A 20,170-nucleotide genomic window follows, 5' to 3' on the forward strand; every position below is an offset into this window, starting at 1 on the left:
ATATATCTGGATAACCCCTTTACAGGTGTATCCCCATACTGTAAAGTGATGGTATATTGCTAGTGTATGTTACCACTAGTGTTAAGTAAACTTGTTAAATGTTTGGGTTCAGCCTAACCCAACACTCAGAGTTTGACTACAGAGGCTGGAAAAGTTGGATGCTGCCCTAGAGAGTCCTGGAAAACATGGATGCAGCAATAAGCTCTATCCATCTTTTCCCAGCAGCCCTTATGCTACATCCAAATTCTTCAACCACCGCAAATGTAGAATAATGAGATTCAGCCGAACCCAAACATTCAGCAAGTTTTTCCAATAGTCACCACTTAGGTACATTCGCTTTACACGACCCACGAATAGATCGGCGCCGACGCAGGGAAGCCGGTGCCACGGTCCATTCTATCCACGGGTACCGGGCCGGGCCACCCCCCCCAGTGGAAGGAATCCCCGCCCCTCTATGACGTGGCTCCGTTAGAGTCAATTTAGCTGCGTCATAGAGGGGCGTGGATAGAATGGCGCCATACACGGGAACCGGGCCGCAGTTAAAAAAAAATGGACTAAGACACCGGCTTCCCTGCACCGATCTATCCGTGGGTCATGTTAAAACGAATGTACCTTATATTAAGTTTACATTAAGTTTAATCGGGGGGGGGGGGGGGGGGGGGGGGGGTCCAACTTCCGTAACTCACGGCGATCCTATAAATAATTGGGACAAAGCGCCAGTATACCATTTTGTTCACTTTCCCTCCCTCCCTCCCTTGTGTAGGGAACTACAACATTTTCCCTTTTAAAGCGACTCTGTACTCACAATCTGACCCCCCCAAACCACTTGTACCTTCAGATAGCTGCTTTTAATCCAAGGTCTGTCCTGGGGTCCGTTCGGCAGGTGATGCAGTTATTGTCATAAAAACAACTTTTAATCCTGCAGCGCTGTGTCTAACACCCGGGGCTTACATTTGTATATGCATTAGGCTGGCACAACCTCTCTGTCCTTCCTCCCCGCCCTCCTCAGCATTAGGAATAATCCAGGCAGATTGCTTCCTATTCCCCACCTGTGTGTATAATGAACATAGGCTGGATCGTTAACACACCTGTGCAAAGCTCAAACAGCAGTAAATGTTCCTGGATCATTCCTAATAATGAGGAGGATGGGGAGGAAGGACGGAGAGGTGGTGCCAGCCTAATGTATATATAAATGTAAGTTGTTTTTATGACAATAACTGCATCACCTGCCAAAAGCACCCCGGGACAGATCTTGGATTAAAAGCAGCTATCCGAAGGTACAAGTGGTTTGGGGGGGGGACAGGTTGTGGGTACAGAGTCGCTTTAAGTCAGAGGCCTGCTGCAGTTCCCCTTACAGGCACCCCCAAAGCACTGTTGAAGAGCTAGACCAGAACTTTACTTCATTCTAATAACTGGTTGGACCCCCATTGATCATAAAGTGATGGCAAATTCTATATCTATACCATTACTCTCAGAAGAGAATACCCATTTCATTATACAGGGCATGTATGGTTATTCAACATTCGCATGACCAGAGACCGGGGCTGACTAGCTGGTACAGTCTAGGAAGGAATTATTTACGGGACAGGTCCGTGTACAAGCTCTTTGTCCCTTGTAGCCGCAAGCAAAGATGCAGCATGTAAACAATCCCCAGCAGTCAGACCTCCCATACTGAGAATGAAGCGGCAGCGCACAAGCTCAGACTCTGCTACAGTCACTCTCTATGGGGCTTCTGCTATAATCGGAAATCTCTTAAGGCCCTATTCCACGGAACGATTATCGGCCCTATTTGGTCAATAATCGTCCCGTGGAGTAGAAGGCAACGTTCATGTCGGCTGATCGTTGCTGTCGTTTGTCTTTCAACCATGTTGAAAGACAAGCGACTGTGATAGCAGCGATCTGCTGCCGTTGCTCCGCGAAATAGGAGCAGCAGCAGCAGACCGCCACTCTCCTCTATGGGCTGCCCGGACGATCTAGCGATCACCTGGGCAGCCCCCCGTTGCTCCCCCCGGCCCCTCCCGCACTTACCCGCTCGCTGCTGCCGTGTGTAATAGCGGTGGCAGCGAGCGGGGAACAAGGAGAGAACGAGCGCTGACAGAGCTTGTTTGCTTCTCTCAGTCGGCCCGTGAAATAAGAGCTTTAGAGAGTGAATGGAGTGGTAGCTCGGGATGCACACTGCAGTGTCATTCACCTGGTCAGAGGGGGTTCTAGTTACCCCCCTATACTGTGGATATATGTATATTTTTAATCCTTTAAATGGAGTTGTCACTATCTGAATGTTTAGAACAGTAAGAAAGCTGCAATGCCATCTTATTAATAAGCAGGGAAAAAAACAAAACAAATTGGATAGAAATATAGAAGGGTCCTGGCAACTGGGATCAGCTGAAGTCTCTCGTCTTCTACATCACGCACACAACATTAAGTGGAACAGTTCATGCATCTGATCCAGGTCCAAGAAGCAACAAGCGTGGCTCGGAGCCTTATCGCTGGCTGGCAGCTGGGTACAGGCTTCTGACAGCACATCTACAATGTTCCCTTCACCAATAACACATTGTTCCCAAAGTTACCAGAATAGGTGGAATATTTACAGACTTAACAAACGGCCTGCGATTTCTACGAGATCAGACCTTGTAGAAGGTGACACTGCCCTAGGGGTGCCTGGGAAATGGCCAGCAGAAGGCTACAATACTGACAGAGGCACGACAACATGGCCAAGCAGCTGGACTGTGCTAAGAAAAGGTATATAAAGCTAGAGAAATGATTATACTTCTTTTAGTTGGTCTAATATTCGGTCCGACATATTTACAGATCTATAACTTCACAATGAACTCAGACAATAAAGGGTTACTTGGATTAGAAAAAGACCCTTTTTTTCCTCCCAAACCAGTACCACTCTTTTCAGTGGTCTGTCTCTGGTATTGCAGCTCAGCCCCATCCACTTGAATAGGATGTGCTGTATAAGAAGATCCCACAGCTTTACTAGAAGAAAATTGGAGGAGGAGCAGGAATACTCCCAATCCTAGTCTGATCGCAATTTTTGGACTACTTTAAAATTCATCGCTATCGACTGTACATCTTCCTGAAAGCAGGGAAATGTACAGCAGATAACAAAGGGAAACTGACAGCACGGATCTGAATGTGTCTGTGCCGTCAGTTTACAGATCACACAAGCAGTACATACATACCTAGTGCGCTGCTATGTGATCCAGAATCCCACTCTCCTGTCCAGCTCTATGGCGGCCTGAAGATGCTGCGGACCGCCAGAGAACAAGATGCGAGAATGGGATGCCGGATCACACAGCAGCACACTAGTTATGTTTACACTGCTTGTGTGATCTGGAAACTGACTGCATATATACATATCTGTACTGTCAGGTTTCATGGCTGCACAAACGTGTAGAGGCACAGCAAATGGGCGCCAGTCTCGTTTGCGCCCCCATGTCAGGCCGTGTAAAAGGGCTGAGTGTCAAAAAAAGGTATCAGGCTACTTTTTCTAATCCTGGATTGCCCCTTTAATTTACTCTACGTTTGCTTTTCTGACAATTTCCACTGGCACAAGTGATCGGCTAAGCTAAAATATAGGGTAACATTACAGCAGGCTAATCCTTTTATATACATAGCAGAAACGGTTGTGCAGTAAAAGGCTCTGACATATGAGATCACGTGACTTTTACACTCCATAAGAAGACTTTCAGTCTTAAAGTGTCACTGGACTTACAAGAAACTCTTGTCACAAGCTTTCATTGGTGCTCAGACCCCGACCCTGAGATCACTAACAGGGAGAAGCCCTCAGCCTAGTGCTGCCGCTTCTCTCTTAGTGAAGATGAGCTCTATAGAAAGTCCACAAGCCCATCTCATTGGTAGGGATCTCAGCATCCGGATCCCCACCACTCAAAACGTCTGACATGTCTTTATGAAGCTTTTTGAAAGTACAGTTACATCCTACGAACCATTATAAAGGAAAAGGCCATTACTGGGAATAATGGTGCATCTACCCAAGTACTGGCTGCAAACCACTATATGTATGGGTACCTTAAGGCACTCTATACCCAATGGCACATGGACAGAGCTGCTTACATGGTGGAATAAACTACTAGGCATACTCATATCATATCTTAAAATACACAGGATCAAGGTTCCAGAAGGAAAAAAAGAATAAATCAAAAGAGGGAGATTTGGTTTTGTAGCGTTAAAGGAGTTCTCTCATACAAACCCCAGTGCATATGTCAGTTATGGAAAGAACCACCCCTATAGTATATATTCACATACAGCTGTAATGTATGTGACTCCCACTCATCTGAATGGGGCTAGCATAAATCCATGCACATGCTGCAAATACAACCCCACTCAGATGGACCAGACAGCAGACCAACACATCTGCCATCAAAATACCCTGAAAAGCTTAAGAAGGGGAGTAGATCAATGTTACATCTAGAAATGGCATCAATCATGAGAAGGGGAGTGCCAGGTTTCCTGCTCTGTATATTGAAGTCAGGAGATGTATATGGCGAAGGCTGTGCATGGCCTACTATAGCGTATTGGTGAGCCAAGCGGGCTGTGCTACATTCATCTACCCACTGCTCAATTACACAGAACACGAGAGACTGGGCTTACACTCCCATACCCATGATCAACTGGGACCAGTGCTTGGACCTTCACTGATCTAACATTTATTATTTATTTCAGGTGGAAAAAACACCCTTAGGGTAAATGCTCACAGGTCAGAATTGCTGTGGAAAATAAAGAAAAAAGATTCCTGCAGGTAATCTGAAGCAACAGGGTTATTTGCATATTTTATTGCAGATTTAAAAGTCCCCATACACTTTATACTTAATGTGTATAAGGTGTATGGGACTCTCCCGAGACTCCACCAACAAATGATGTCCGTGGAGATAGGGGTTGTGATGGAAAATTGTTCTGGGAGAGATAAGCTGCCATCAGAGCTGTCTAGCTGTGAATCACCCCTGGAGGAGGACGATTGTTTGGCCGTCAGTTATTGAAGGTGAAGGTGTCTGGCAGTCTTTAGACTTACCTACTGAAGGGGGAAAGTTTCCAAAATATCTGCAAACAATGATAATGACATGCTGTATGAAAATACAGTGCAGAAAATTTGTGCAAAAGATGCGTTGTGTGTTAAGGTCTTCATACATATTATACTTTCATCAGCTGTGCAATATGTATGGGACTCTTCCGACCAACCCCTAACAGAACATGTCGATGGAGATGGGGTTGGGTATGATGGAAAAATCACCTATGACCACTTTTTTCTGGGAGAGATAAGCTGCTGTCAGAGCTTTCTCCTATGCCTTCAGAACACAGGAATGCTCGGGCGTGCCAAACCTTTCTGTGTATGGAGGGGGACAGGAGAGATAACGGATGGCTGGACAATCGTTCGGTCGCCAGTTATTGAAGGTGTATGGGGGCCTTTACCCTAAAAAAATCTGCACAACATTAATGAGATTTGGTCAAATCACATCCACATGGCTGCAAATCTGCGCTGTGTGTATTTACCCATAAGCTGGTTTCACACTAGCTTAATACGGACATATTTTTATATCTATGTTGCAGCAGCAGGTCCTAGCCCAACGGCTGTCGGTTCTGGTCATTTAACCAGCTGCCAGGCCAGGACTTGTATCTGTATGGACATAAAAATACATTATAGGCTAGTGTGAACTAAGCCTTAAAGGTGTAAAAATAAGAAGTAAACTTTACATTTTATATATACATGCAAGAGCATTAAAATTTTGGTTTAAAAAGGTGTCTAGATTACTCAGTATATAGAGTCCATAATATTCAGAAAATAAGGTGCAGGTTGGTATATACGCTTGTCCAGAATTAAAAGCAAAAATGGCAATGACAAGCTTGACATCTGCCATCTACCGCAGAACATGGGGCCTACCTAGATTACCTGTAAGACTGGTTTGAGACCTTCCGGTCACAACGGTGTGCAAAATATATTCCAAAGACAGACACAGGATAAGCAATACACAGAGTATGGATACTGACTGCACAGGGTACCAGACTCATGTCACAGTCACGTTCACAATAGCAATAAGGCACTTCAGAGACTCCCACTCTCAAAGAGGGAAATACAATGGTACATCATGGCCACTTCAATTCCCAGTACAGCAGGCAGGGCAAGTCAGTGTAGGATCCAGGAATCTTGCCCCATCTAGTCCAGTTTCTCTACGGAGTTCACTTTCAGGAGATATAAGCTGTCGTCTTTTAGGAAACTAAATGGAAAGAAATAAAGATGTAAAATGTGTAAAAAGCTCAGAGTTTATGTGAAATCCAAAACACAATTTCACCATCTCCTGGCAGAATGGGGTATAGCAACACGTTACTATTATGCATCTGCTCATATAGAAATATATCAGAACTGCGGGTATAGACTACAATTGTGCATTACTCCATTCTATCTGTCTTTTTACTTGTTAAAGGGGCTATCCTGGCTTAGAAAAAAAGAGCTACATCTGTCCTTAGGCTGCATGTGGTATTACAACTCTTCTCTATTCATTTCAATGGAGCAAAGTTACAGTACAGCACAAAAACTGGGGAAAAGGGAGGCGCTGTTTGTGGATGAAAGCAGCTATGTTTTCCTAATCCTGGATAATCCCTTTAATTTACAGAGAGTAGAGGAGGAAAGACACACAATCTCTAAGGCCAGTAACTGGCTGCGGCACATTGTGCTCAGCGTATGGAGACGCCATTAAGGGTCTCTCTGGAGAGGTGGCAGCGCTAGGTAGGTGATTGAGCGGAGACACAAGTTTTTTTGTCCTGCTATTCTCTGCCCCTGGGTAATTTTGTCAAAATTTTTGTCAAAAAGTCAGTTTTTCCAAACAACAGTGAAACTTTAAAAATAAGACAGCAATGGATATACAGTCAAGGAGGCCACTTTCTGCCTTACTTGGCTGACAGATCTCTCCCTATATACATACACAGAATAAAGGCCCTATTCCATGGGCCGACTGAGAGGAGCAAACGAGCGCTATTAGCGCTTATTTGCTCCTCGTTCCCAACTCTCTGCCATGCGGCAGCAGCAAGCGGGTGAGTTCAGGGTTTAGGCTGCCCAGGTGATCGCTAGATCGTCCGGGCAGCCCATGGCATACAGCAGCGGTCTGCTGCCGCCGCTCCTATTTTACGGAGCGACGGCAGTAGATTGTTGCTGTATGAGTCGTTTGTCGTTCAACATGTTTGAAAGACAAACGACGCAACGATCAGCCGACATGAACGATGTCGGCTGATCGTTGCCTTCTATTCCACGGGACAATTATCGGCCGAATAGGGCCGATAATCATTCTGTAGAATAGGGCCTTAAGAACCATCAGCCGATCTGCCTCCTTGACACTGTACCTAGTTCCTGGCCTATCTTTAGAACGAGCAAACTGTAATGGTTCAGGCTCCAAAAATCCATCTTAATAAGCACTGTGTGTGTTAGGCTCCCTGTTCTGATGTGTTTTGGGAAGACCAGAGATGAAAACTGGTAGCCAGGAAATCTGCACGCCTACGATTATTGTAAGCAAAACATCAATTCTCCATGTGCTCCTATGCAGGCTCAGGCCATATTCACCCAATGTATGTTTTGCATAAATCACGGTCGTTGTGGCAATTTGCCACAACGGCCATGATTTATACAAAACATACGTTGTATTGGAATGAATGGAATCCTGGCCGGAGCGTATACACATAGTATAGGCTCCGGCCGGGATTCCATCTGGCCGCATGAAAAACTAACATGTCAGTCTGCGGCCACTATTCATTGAATAGTGGCCGCACAGACATGTCAGTTAACACAATGGAGCATGCGGCTCTGGCCGAAATTCACCAGAAATTAAGATCATCCGTCCGGTACTGCAGTACCGGCCGGGATGATCTTAAGTAGCAGCGGCCGTTCTGTGATCCAGCCGGGTGTCTTACGTAATGTGAACATGGCCTCAGTTGACGTTTGATTCCCCCACAGCTGGAGAAGTTGAATGCAGTCCTAAGGCTGCCAGAAAAACATGGATACAGCCTATGGTTTTCCAGGACTTCCTAGGGCAGCTTCCAACCTCAGCAGCTGCGGTGAATCAAACACAGAGTGCTCGGGTTTTGATAATGTTGACGAATCTTAACGTTTTGACAGATCCACGCAATACTATAATGCGTGCAGCGAAATTCTTCCCTACAAACATATTTCAGGTGAGAAAGCTTCTGTAAATACAACATGTGATGGAATGTGCCAAATATTTCCATTGTATGCCTCCAAATTAAATCAGCACCTGGAGGCAAAGTAAATGTACACACACCTGTATGGTTACTTTAATATAACTCAGAGGTGGCATGAAGTCATAACACTGTGTGCTTGAGCCTTTCATGAGGAGGTGCGGGAACAGCATAGCAGTGCAATACTGTTTGTGTAACTCCATCGAGAGCTGAACAAACGGCATAAAACACCCAGCTCAGCTATTTATTGCTTCTTGATCATCTATGTTGGCCACAAGGAGACTAGAGGAGGCCCTCGATCTTCAGGTGAGGCCCGTGTCTATTAGATATGTTTTTATTTTCATAAATACTGATGGGGGGTGTAACTGTAGTGCTGACAGAATAGAAGCTCCAGCAATGGGAAATACTATTATTTACTAGGGAGCTGTGTAGTTTCAGTAATAGAAATAAAGCAGCTGTACGTATTTTATCATAGTCATTGTCGCTACATCCCTATAGTCACTTACCTGTAGAAAAGAATGTTTAGAGGGATGGTGCTGAAGTGCCAGAGGGCATGGGCATCCAGTACCCACAAGACAGGTGGGAAATCTAGTAATTCCAGAAGTGCCAGGCTTTGTAATAGCACAACCACCAGGACACATTTCCAGAGGTAAGGCTGGTGAGAGTGTCTCCTCAAGCACCACACAAGCCACCATATAAGATTAACCATGCCTATACAAAAAGAAAGACATAAGTCATCCAGAGCCCAATACAAATCCAAGTGCATTCAAACGAATACAAAGTCACAAGATAAATATAAATGATCTCGACTCACCAAAGCTTGCGTTTGCTAGCATGTTGTAACTGTAGTCAAAGCGTCCGAGGGTCAGGTAAGAAACATGGCACGCAAACAAAAGAACCAGGAGAGCACCAAAGACACTAGCAACAGAAGGGTAGCGAAGTCCCAGAGTCCTTGGAGGAAACATATAGTTATAAGTGATCCAACATAAACCTTCCTCATATCCATATTATCCATACAGGTTTATGTGCCAAAAGAGGAAAGCCAATTAAGCAGGCAATGAGAGCAAGAGGACAGGCTGAGGGAGGAAGCCAATGTATTCAGGTGGTGATAGAGGCAGCCGAAGGAATAAAAGTAAGGCTATGTTCACACGTAGTATGAGACAGGCCGTTCCGTAGGTTCAACTTAGATTCCATACCAATCACAGCCGTTGCAACAATGGCAGTGATTAGTACGGAACTTATGTTGTGTGAACATAGCCTAAGGTAGCAAAGGTGATAGAGAGCAATTGTAAGTAAGGGGAAAGCAGCCCAGGAAGGCAGCTCACACTACAGGGAGGCAGACAAGGCCGATAGTGCTGTGCCAGGGGATGGAAAAGGCAGCAAAGAAGTAGTTCACAGAAGCAATATCAAACAAGGGGAGACTGAGCACTGGGGAAAAAATCCTATAGAGAAGATGGGGCCTTTCCTTCTTCCTCTTCACTTCCTAGACTCACCTCATACAGCAAAGGTAGATGGAGTGCAGAATGACTGCCGAGGCACAGAAGTAGTCCATTTTCTGTGGGGACAGACAGTGAATGTGGCAGAGGGTACACTGACAGATGACACTGTATGCATGCATAAGCCTATTTGTGCAAGCGATCGTTTCTTTACAAGCACAAATCCCATTTCCTTCCACTGTTTACCTCAGTAATCGCAGTGTCTCTGGTGTGGAAAATTGTGGACCAGAACCAGGCATTTATGGAAACCTGTAGAAACAGACCGAGATTACACTGTGAGGTGGACACTGTAGATCTGCCTGTCAGGTGACATTACATGGGCCAATTATCGACTCTGATCAGCAGAGGAGCATGAAAACAAAAACTGCCCACTCGTCGGCTGGTCGCATTTTTTGTGCATCGGTAAAATGTAATGCTATCCGACTCACGTCTACCTGTGTAAACAGGAGACATGCGCCCAATGACAAACGATGCAGGGATCGCCGGGACAGATAATTAATTGTGTCTTCCAAAGGCATTGCAAACTAGCGCCAATCTCCCTGATCTGCGCTCATCTGTGGTCACCCGAAGACTGGCAAGTATAGAAGGTACTTACACTGGTACTCACCAAAGCAAAATTGAGGCATGTTTGGTACATTGGGCACGAAGCAGGAACAGAGGATCGGTAACGCTTTAGCATCACAAGGTTTGCAACACCATTTAGGAAAGAGGCCAGGACAGATGCCGGCTCCTGGAAGAACAGGAATCGGGAGAACGGCCACTGCAAATGATAAAAAACAAATACATTGTATGTTGTGTCTCAAACCATTAAATGCGGGGTTTTGTGTGTATACAACCTATATCCTTATACCCTATAATGCAGTGGTGTACAACCTTCGCCCTCCAGCTGATGCAAAACTCAATTCTTATCAATTCACCATCACAAGGGCAAAAAGACAACATACAAGATAATGATAGCCCATACTTGTATGCACAGAACACAACTTTACAACCGAATAAGTAAAAAAAATAGGGTTTTGCGGCTCTGTTCTTTTGAAGTGAATGCAGCTGAATTGTAATACCACACACAACCTGAGGACAGCGGTGGCGCTGTTTCGTAGAAAAATGTTTTTAATATATAGTAATAGTCAAAGAGTCTTTACCAAGCTAAATTAAACAAAACTTAATGTAACCAAAGCTCCAGGGCCTGATGGATTACACCCCAGAGTTCTTAGGGAACTCAGTTTTGTAATTTCTCTACCCTTGTATGAAATATTCTGTGATTCTTTGCTTACTGGTATTGTGCCGAGGGACTGACGTAAGGCAAATGTAGTGCCGATCTTCAAAAAGGGCTCTCGAACTTCCCCAGGTAACTATAGACCTGTAAGCTTAACGTCCATTGTGGGAAAACTATTTGAGGGGCTTATAAGGGACTACATCCAGGAATATGTAGTGGCTAATAGTATTATAGGTGATAACCAGCATGGTTTTACTAAGGACAGAAGCTGTCAAACCAACCTAATATGTTTCTATGAAGAGGTAAGTAGAAGCCTGGATGGCGGCGCGGCTGTGGATATCGTGTACCTGGATTTTGCAAAAGCGTTTGACACAGTTCCTCATGGACGTCTGATGGGTAAGTTAAAGTCTATTGGTTTGGAAAGTTTAATGTGTAACTGGATTGAAAACTGGCTTAATAATCGTACCCAGGGAGTGGTGGTCAATGATTCCTACTCCGAATGGTCCCCGGTAATAAGTGGTGTACCCCAAGGGTCAGTACTGGGCCCTCTTCTGTTTAACTTGTTTATTAATGATATTGAGAATGGAATTAACAGCAATGTTTCTATCTTTGCAGATGACACCAAGCTTTGTAGTACAGTACAGTCTATGGAGGATGTGCAGATGTTACAGGATGACTTAGACACACTGAGTGTTTGGGCGTCCACTTGGCAAATGAGGTTCAATGTGGATAAATGTAAAGTTATGCACCTGGGTACTAACAACCCGCATGCATCATATGTCCTGGGGGGAGTTACTCTGGGAGAGTCACTGATGGAGAAGGATCTGGGTGTACTTGTAGATAATAGACTACAGAACAGCACACAATGTCAGTCAGTGGCTTCTCAGGCCAGCAGGATATTGTCATGCATTAAAACAGGCCTGGACTCACGGGACGTTCTAGAGCTGGAGAGGGTACAAAGACGGGCAACTAAACTAATAAGGGGAATGGAGCATCTTAGTTATGAGGAGAGATTAAAAGAATTAAATTTGTTTAGTCTGGAGAAGAGACGTTTAAGGGGAGATATGATTAACTTATATAAATATATAAATGGCCCCTACAAGAGATATGGGGAAAAGATGTTCCAGGTAAAACCCCCTCAAAGGACAAGAGGGCACTGCCTCCGCCTGGAGAAAAAAAGGTTCAATCTCTGGAGGCGACAAGCCTTCTTTACCATGAGAACTGTGAATCTGTGGAACAGTCTACCACAGGATCTGGTCACAGCAACAACAGTAGAGGGCTTCAAAACAGGGCTAGACAAGTTCTTAGAGCAAAATAATATAAATGCATATGTATAGAACCTATCACCCCTCCCCCTTCCCTGTATCCATCCCCTACTTGGTTGAACTTGATGGACATGTGTCTTTTTTCAACCGTATTAACTATGTAAGCTCCTGAAGAGAAGCAAGCTGTAACACCTCACTCATCCTTTACTGTATAGTGCCCCCCCCAAGGACTGTAACAGATGGTGGTGCACTGACTGTATTACTACTGTACGGTATATGCATTCCAGCAATCTTATACAGTACTGTACTGTACTGTATGTGAAGCCTCTTTATTGCCGTGTAAAAGTGGCAGTGATCAGCCAAAGAGCAGAAAAACACCCAATTCTCGGCTGATCGCATCTTTTGTGCTACGGCACCAGGTAAACAGGGGGGTGTAGCTGATAGCAATAGATTTTAATGGCCGCACAAATGATATAGGGATTATTCATGCAGCCCGGCTGCTCACTTACTCATGCCTTCTGTCGGCACCTCAAACGAGCGCCATTCTCACTGACTGGCACTCGCTTGCATCCTTCACAGCCCCATGTGGGGCCATGTAAAAGGACCCTTAGGGGCCTATTCTAAGGCGCGATGATGGGCCGAATCGGAGCGATAATTATCGCTCCGTGGAATAGAGAGAACGATCAGCCGATGATCGTGCTATCGGATGATCGTTCATTTAGGTTCAGACCTAAAATCATTGTTCGCCACCAGCGCATCGCTACGGTGGACCGACGATTTCAGCAGCATCTTACATTACCTGCCCGGGCTGCAGGTCTTCTCCTTCTTCCAGGTCCCACGCCGCAGCAGCTTCAGAGCGGGGCTGTCTGAACTGACAGGCCGTTTAGCCAATCACTGTCCGGAACCGCCGCGGCCAGTGATTGGCTGAGTGGTCTGTCAGTCAGGCGTGGGACCGGGTGGAAGAAGGAGAAGACCTGCAGCCCGGACAGGTAATGTATGAAACAAGGGCTGCAAGGACATCTGTAACAATGTCCCTGCAGCCCTCGCTAAATGATCATCGGGGCCATGGAATAGGCCCAGTAAACGAGCGCCGATCTAGCAGATTGGCGCTCGTTTACATTGTTGATTGGGCCCTGCTCGGCCCGTGGAAAAGGACCCTTAGCCTTAGTCAAGAGCACACATATGGTGGAATTTGGACAAGAGATTGCACATGTTGGACCTCATGATGCCCAATCCTTTTCCCTACTAGAGGCATGTGTACATGTTTATGATGAAGTCAGAAATAAAAAACAAAGTAATTGTACCTAAAAGTAATTGTACCTAATTGTTCCGCGCATGTGATATAGAGAATGTGCAATAGACTGTTGAAAAAGCCCTACACTATGGCTGTATAACCAGTACTAACCTGCAGATATCCAGGTTGAGGTTTGTCAGGTAATCCACTGCATCCACTGCTAGCAATCCTCACTCCAGGTGGTGGTGTAGTGATTGTTGAAGAGAGTTGCAGTCTGTTTGCTCCAATTGAAATATCCTCTTCACAAGGGACGCGCTCCGGCCGGTAGCGCGTGCAACACTTGCAATGTAAAAGTCTTTTGCTGGGTAGTGTGACGTCACAAACTACTGAAGCTTATGGGAGAAAAAACACCTCAACATGTTTTGGAGGATCCGCCCTCCTTTCTCAAGAGTCGCTAGCTTCTTTCCACACTATCCCAGAGGGGATACATGCAGTGGATTACCTGACAAACCTCAACCTGAATAGAACGTGTATCTGGAGGTTAGTACTGGTTATACAGCCATAGTGTAGGGCTTTTTCAACAGTCTATTGCACATTCTATATATCACATGCACGGAACAGGTACAATTACTTTGTTTTTTGTTTGTATTACTATTGGGATATTCAGGTGATCCCATCTGTCCTTAGTACGCAGCTAGTTCACACAGACAGTGCTTGAGTACACACCCACCTGTTTTCACTCTAGAAGTCAGAAATAACTGTATATCCGTTTGGTATACAGCTACATCGCATGAGTATGGCTGAATTAACATTATAATGTCTGGTGCTGCTTCCAGCATATTTCTGCCTTGTCTCGTGACTTACCTTGCCATGGAATTGTGGCACAGCATATCCTTCTCTGAGATACAGGGACACTGTGTCCCACATACACTGATACCTGCAATCATCCAGGCAAACCCATCCTGTGGACAGAGGAAGACAGAGAAAATGAATACAACCATGCTTATTATCAAGGACTTGTCACAGGCGGTAACTGCGCCTGACACCTGGTACTGTACATGGCTACAAGACACATTCAGGAAATAAACGTAAAATCTCATTGATCTGACATTTAGGTTTCCAAAAGCAGATGTCATACACAGGGGCAAATTAAGGGTACCATGGGCCCCAGGCTGATCAGAAATTGTGGCCCCCCTGCTAACCATGCCCCTATGCAAACATGGAGGGAAAGTACAAACTCCATGCAGATGTTGTCCTTGGTCATAGTTGAACCCAGGACTGTGCAGCTATCATGCACGCTGTGCTTCAAACACATTATAGTGCGTTTATACAGAGATTTATCTAAAAGATCTTTGAAGCCAAAGCCAGGAATTGATTATAAACAGAGAACAGGTCATAAAGGAAAGACTGAGATTTCTCCTCTTTTCAAATCCATTCCTGGCTTCGGCTTCGAAAATCTGTCAGATAAACCTCACTGTGTAAACGCACCATTACAGTGACAGTGTGTCTACAGAGTAAAGCTGCAATAAGAGGACAGGAATGTCAGCACCGGTCATTGCAGAGGTTGCCCTCCTGAAGTATAAAGCTGTCACTCATTGGGCTCCTCCATTCCTAGAAATGCTGCCCCCTGCAGGGCTCTCACTGCACATCTATTACAGCTGTCACTTACCATCCCTCCTACAGAGCCTTCCCAAATGTCTATCCTGTGACCTCCTGAATATATTACTCAACTGGGTGTACACAAATATCTATCCCCGAGCAGGTAAACCTCATTGTGACTTCTCTACAGTAAAGGGGGCATTTAGCTTACACGGTCCCTTTCCTTATTGCCTGGCCCATCCCTCTATTAGACAGCTTGGACAATGTCTCAATCTTATAGTGTGGCTGCCTCCTAGCGTGGAACAATGTAGCTGGCACTACACCTTTCACTGTCATATAGGACACTGTTCCATGGGGCAGTGACTGTGGCTGGATTCCACATGCAGCACTGTACAGGGCACTTCACCTATTATACTTGGCAGTGACTGTAGCTGGCACTATACCTCTCACTGATGTATAGTGAAGTGATTTCAGCTGTCTCTGGTTTGGCGCAGTGGCATACCCCCTCAGTGTGTAATGGGAAGCTGATTATAGCTGGTGTGTGCATTGGGGCACTGTTCCTGGCACCTTATATAGGACAGTGGCTGGCACTTGATCCCTGGCACTTTACCTTCTAGCTAGAACTTGAGCACGCACTGTTTCATGGGCACTGTGGGTAGTCCTGGTTGGAGGCAAGTTAATGGGATCTGAGCTCCTACTGTCACTTTACCCTGGCACTGTTTAATAGGCACAGGCTGTAGCTGCCATGGGGCGTTGTTCATGGCACTTTACCTGTGTTATATGGGGTACTGATTGTGGCTGATCCTGGTGCGGCTCAACATGAGCTGTCACCTGAGCTCTTACTATTATAGGCTATGTTCACACTACGTGAGAGACTGGCCTGGTCATGGAACCGTCTCAGAGAAGATCATCCCGGCCGGTACTGCAGTACTGGCCAGATGATCTTTGCAGCCGCAGAGTTCTGATGCGGGCGCACCTGTACACTAAGGAGCGTGCGGCCGGGCAGAGATAATGAATTTTATAATCTATCGGAATTCTCCTTTAAATGTCACCCCTATCTAAAGGGGTCAGCTGATCAATTGGGGGGTTTCAACCTCCAAACCCCCAATGATCACACGAAGAGAGCGCACATGGTCACTGCACCATTCAGCAAAGTCTGGACCCCCATGGAGCGGGGATGGGGAACCTGTGGCCCTTCAGCTGTTGCAGAACTACAATTCCCATAATGCCTGGACAGCCAAAGCCTGGTAGTTACAGCTGGAGGGTGACAGGTTCCCCATCCCTTCCATAGAGAATGAATGATGGGATAGCTAGGCCTGTGTGTGCTGTCACTCTATTACCTCCATGGGGGGATTCCTAATAGTCAGAGCCCACTGATAAGCTGCTTATTCCCTATCCGGTGGATATAGACCATAGTCTGACTCTATGTCCAGTATAAATGGGATACAACAGCTGCTACGCCCCCCGCCGGTTATAGAAGCTGCTGCAGCCGCCCCGTTCCCCGCACAGTTATCAGCAGAGCGCCCCTCACCGGTCAGTCTCATGTACAGCGGCTGCTCCGCCCGGAAATCTTGCAGCCGAGCCCCGGTACAGTTCCTCTGCTCGCAGGCCGTCACACACTCCCGGTACACCGGCTCCCGGTCACCCCGAGAGGCGAGTGCCACCCCGGCCAGGAGCAAAACAAGCAGCGGGGCCATGACCGGGGAACCGGCGCTTCCGCCTTTGAAGCCACTTCCGTAATGTGTCCAGTTGTCAACATCGTCCCCCTGGAAACGAAGAGCGACGCTCAGGTTCCGGGGTACAGGCCGAACAATGCCTCCTCTCCTGGGGGTTACTTATGATACATTATTACAAGGTCATTTTTTGGGGAAAAAAACATTTATTTACTACAACAACAACAACAACAAAACAACAACAATAATATTTATCATCATCATACCAATGTGACTTTTCCCCAACCTGTGGCTCTCCAGCTGTTGCCAAACTACAACTCCCATCATGATCATCACAGCATGATAGATGTAGTTTAGCAACAGTCTGGGAAACCCTGTTGTATGGCTGCTGCCACTTCTGTTCTACAAGGACCAGGCAGGACCCCAATCACTGTTGGGCCCCTCACATATACAGCTGTATATGTTTCAGCTACTTATTGAAGGTATATACAGTGCAGTGTATGGGATTTTTGGCATACAGCTGCATTAAAGGGGTTATCCGGTCAGATAAAATACAAGTTGAATCACCTCCACCTCCTGGAGACTAATAATTTGTTCCATACTTGTTATCATTTTTTCAGTCTCCTTCCCCCAGTTCTGAGCTGCTGCTTTTTGCTAAAGATACAGAAAACAGTGTGTGAGCTGTTCTCTCCATCCCACCCCCCCTTTCGGAGATGGCTGATGTTAACAAGTCCCTGGCAGGCTGTATGTGCAAAAAGCAGTATGCTCAGAATTGGGGAAAGGGAACTAAAAAGATTATAACAATTATGGTCTTCAGGAGGGGGGATGATTCAGCATATATTTTACCTGACTAGAATACCCCTTTAAAGGGGTTGTCCAGCGAAAATCTTTTTCTTTCAAATCAACTGGTGTCAGAAAGTTATATAGATTTGTAATTTACTTCTATTAAAACATCTCAAGTCGTCCCATACTTATCAGCTGCTGTATGTCATGCTAGAAATGTTGTTGTCTCTGGCCGAGACAGGAACTTCCCAGAGCAGGAGAGGTTTTCTATGGAGATTCATAGAAAACCGAGACAGAGTTTCTCGGCCAGAGATGTCAGCAGAGAGCAGTGTGTCAGACTGAAAATAAAACATTTCCTGCAGGGCAAACAGCAGCTGATAAGTATGGGAAGACTTGAGATTTTTTAATAGAAGTAATTTACAGATCTATATAACTTTCTGATATCATTTGATTTAAAAGAAAAAAAAAAAAGATTTACGCTGGACAATTCCTTTAAGACACCTAGTCTACTATGTATTTGAATACAAAGTAAAAGGTAAAACAATATAAACCAGTCTACCATAACATTAAAACTATCAAGAGGTGTATTGGGAAGTAATGGCACCAGGATGCACTACAGCCGAAGGCAGTGTATTGTTCTGAAAAATGTTTAGGTATTCAGTGAATGTTACTGCGACACATACCACCTACCTGAACATTGTACAGGCCAAGTCCTCCTCTTCCATGGCAGCGGGATCCTCTAATAGCAGGGGCCACTTTCAGCAGGATGATCCCCCAGCCAGATCGCAGACATTGTTCAGAAATGAGGACCAAGGAGTTGACTTCCCAAACCTCAGTCCGATTCTTCATCTGTGGGATGTGCTGGAGAAACATGTCCAATCCATGGAGGCCGCACCTCACAATTTATAGGACTTACAAGATTTGCCGCTAAAGTTTTGGTTCTAGATGCCGCAGAACACCTTTGAAGGCCTTTGGCAGGGATGGGAAACCTTTGGCCCTCCAGCTGTTGCAAAAATACAATTGCCATCAAGCCTGGACAGCCAAAGCTTTAGCCTTTTCTGTCCAGGCATGATGAATATTGTAGTTTTGCTACAGCTGGAGGGCCGAAGTTTCCCCATTAGAGATGAGCGAACCTGGAGCATGCTCGAGTCGATCTGAACCCAAACTTTCGGCATTTGATTAGCGGGGGCTGCTGAACCTGGATAAAGCCCTAAGGCTATGTGGAAATCATGGATATAGTCATTGGCTGTATCCACATTTTCCAGACAACCTTAGAGCTTTATCCAAGTTCAGCAGCCCCCGCTAATCAAATGCCGAACGTTCGGGTTCGGATCGACTCGAACCCGAACCCGGTTCGCTCATCTCTATTCCCCATCTCTGGTGTATGGAGTCCAGGCCTCAATGATTCAGAGCTGTTATGGGGGCATGAAGGGGACTCACACAAAAGCAGGCAGCTGGTTTTGATGTCACTGCTAATCCATGTACGATCAAAGGACACAATTGGCATAGGTTTGGCTAATGCTACTAGTTTATATCAGGATCCTGTCAAAAAGGTATTCTAACATAACACAACATCATGCCCAATAATGTAGTCTACTCGTTTCATGGCCGTATATGTTCTATATGCAGGGCACAGAAGCAGACTACGGGTTCGGGTATGGGTTTGTCTTCTACAAATAAAACGTATATAGTTGTGAAACAGAGTGACTGTAAACACAAGAAGATGAAGCCTAGCCATTCTATGGCCAAGCTTCAAGCATGCCATGGCCTACAGACGACCACGTTTGAATACTTTTTTAGCAATTATTGAGATCGTAGAGCCTATTACATTGCTCAATAATCATGCGACAATCGCTGGAGTGTATCAACCATCTGGTGCACATCTCCTATTACTTTTTACAGGTCAAAAGTGAGCAATCAGCCGATATGGCATATGAGGGGAGGGGGGAATTAGTAATTCTATATCTCTCAAATGGTACGTTATTAGAAATGCTTGGATATTTGACATATGTTTACTTTTATTTAATGCTTGGGACAACCCCTTTAACGGAAATCTATCTGATCCTTGCCAGGTAAAGAGCTACAGATACAGGCACATAGGTGATAGGGAGATAAAACAAATGATGACTTTGTCTTTGCTGATGGCCATGTGCATAGATATAAAATCGCATTTTTGTTTGGAAGCTGAAGTGCCACAGAAGGGGTGCTGAGCCACAGCATGCACGCCCACTCCCCCACCTCTCCCTTTCTTGACTTTCTGATGTACAGGGCTGGAGGCTCAGGGCAGGCGTGGGAGGAAAGAGACGTGCATTCAATGGCTCAGTATCAAATCCCCGGGGGGGTTCCAGGAGGGGTGTGACCACCGATGGCCTGGCTGATTTACTCTGTTGGATGTCATAACTTGGCATAGCTTTTAGCTGCTGTAGCTTTTCATTCGTACAGCCACAGATGCAACATATTTATTGAGAGACCTGTACCTTTTATTAAATTTGTGGCATCTTATACCAGCACAGACATGTTTGCTGTTTTATAATGACTGTGGCACCTATACAATTATATAGTGCATTATGGAGGATTCAGGGGTCTGCTTGGCACCCTCATAATCGGCAGCTGGACATCTGCTCTAAGCCTCTGTGGCTGCTGTGCCATTGGCAGGATCAATGCAATTTATATGTATTGCATCAACCTATTTAAGGGGGTTA

The 20,170-nt window shown here is 45.5% G+C and overlaps 1 protein-coding gene across 1 annotated transcript; it reads right to left on the bottom strand.

Annotated features, from left to right (window-relative positions):
• Positions 1 to 1,273: 1,273 nt before the first annotated feature.
• On the bottom strand, positions 1,274 to 16,763 carry PGAP3 (post-GPI attachment to proteins phospholipase 3). The gene is made up of 8 exons (XM_069952276.1): positions 16,544 to 16,763; positions 14,278 to 14,375; positions 10,306 to 10,458; positions 9,885 to 9,947; positions 9,696 to 9,757; positions 9,017 to 9,153; positions 8,709 to 8,913; positions 1,274 to 6,233 (listed from the first exon to the last, which is right to left on the bottom strand). The coding sequence occupies exons 1-8, from the start codon at positions 16,707 to 16,709 to the stop codon at positions 6,173 to 6,175; spliced, it is 945 nt and encodes a 314-aa protein (XP_069808377.1). The 5' UTR covers positions 16,710 to 16,763; the 3' UTR covers positions 1,274 to 6,172.
• Positions 16,764 to 20,170: the final 3,407 nt, after the last annotated feature.

The sequence above is a fragment of the Dendropsophus ebraccatus genome, chromosome 14 (genome assembly GCF_027789765.1).
Source record: "Dendropsophus ebraccatus isolate aDenEbr1 chromosome 14, aDenEbr1.pat, whole genome shotgun sequence".
Lineage (NCBI taxonomy): Eukaryota > Metazoa > Chordata > Amphibia > Anura > Hylidae > Dendropsophus > Dendropsophus ebraccatus.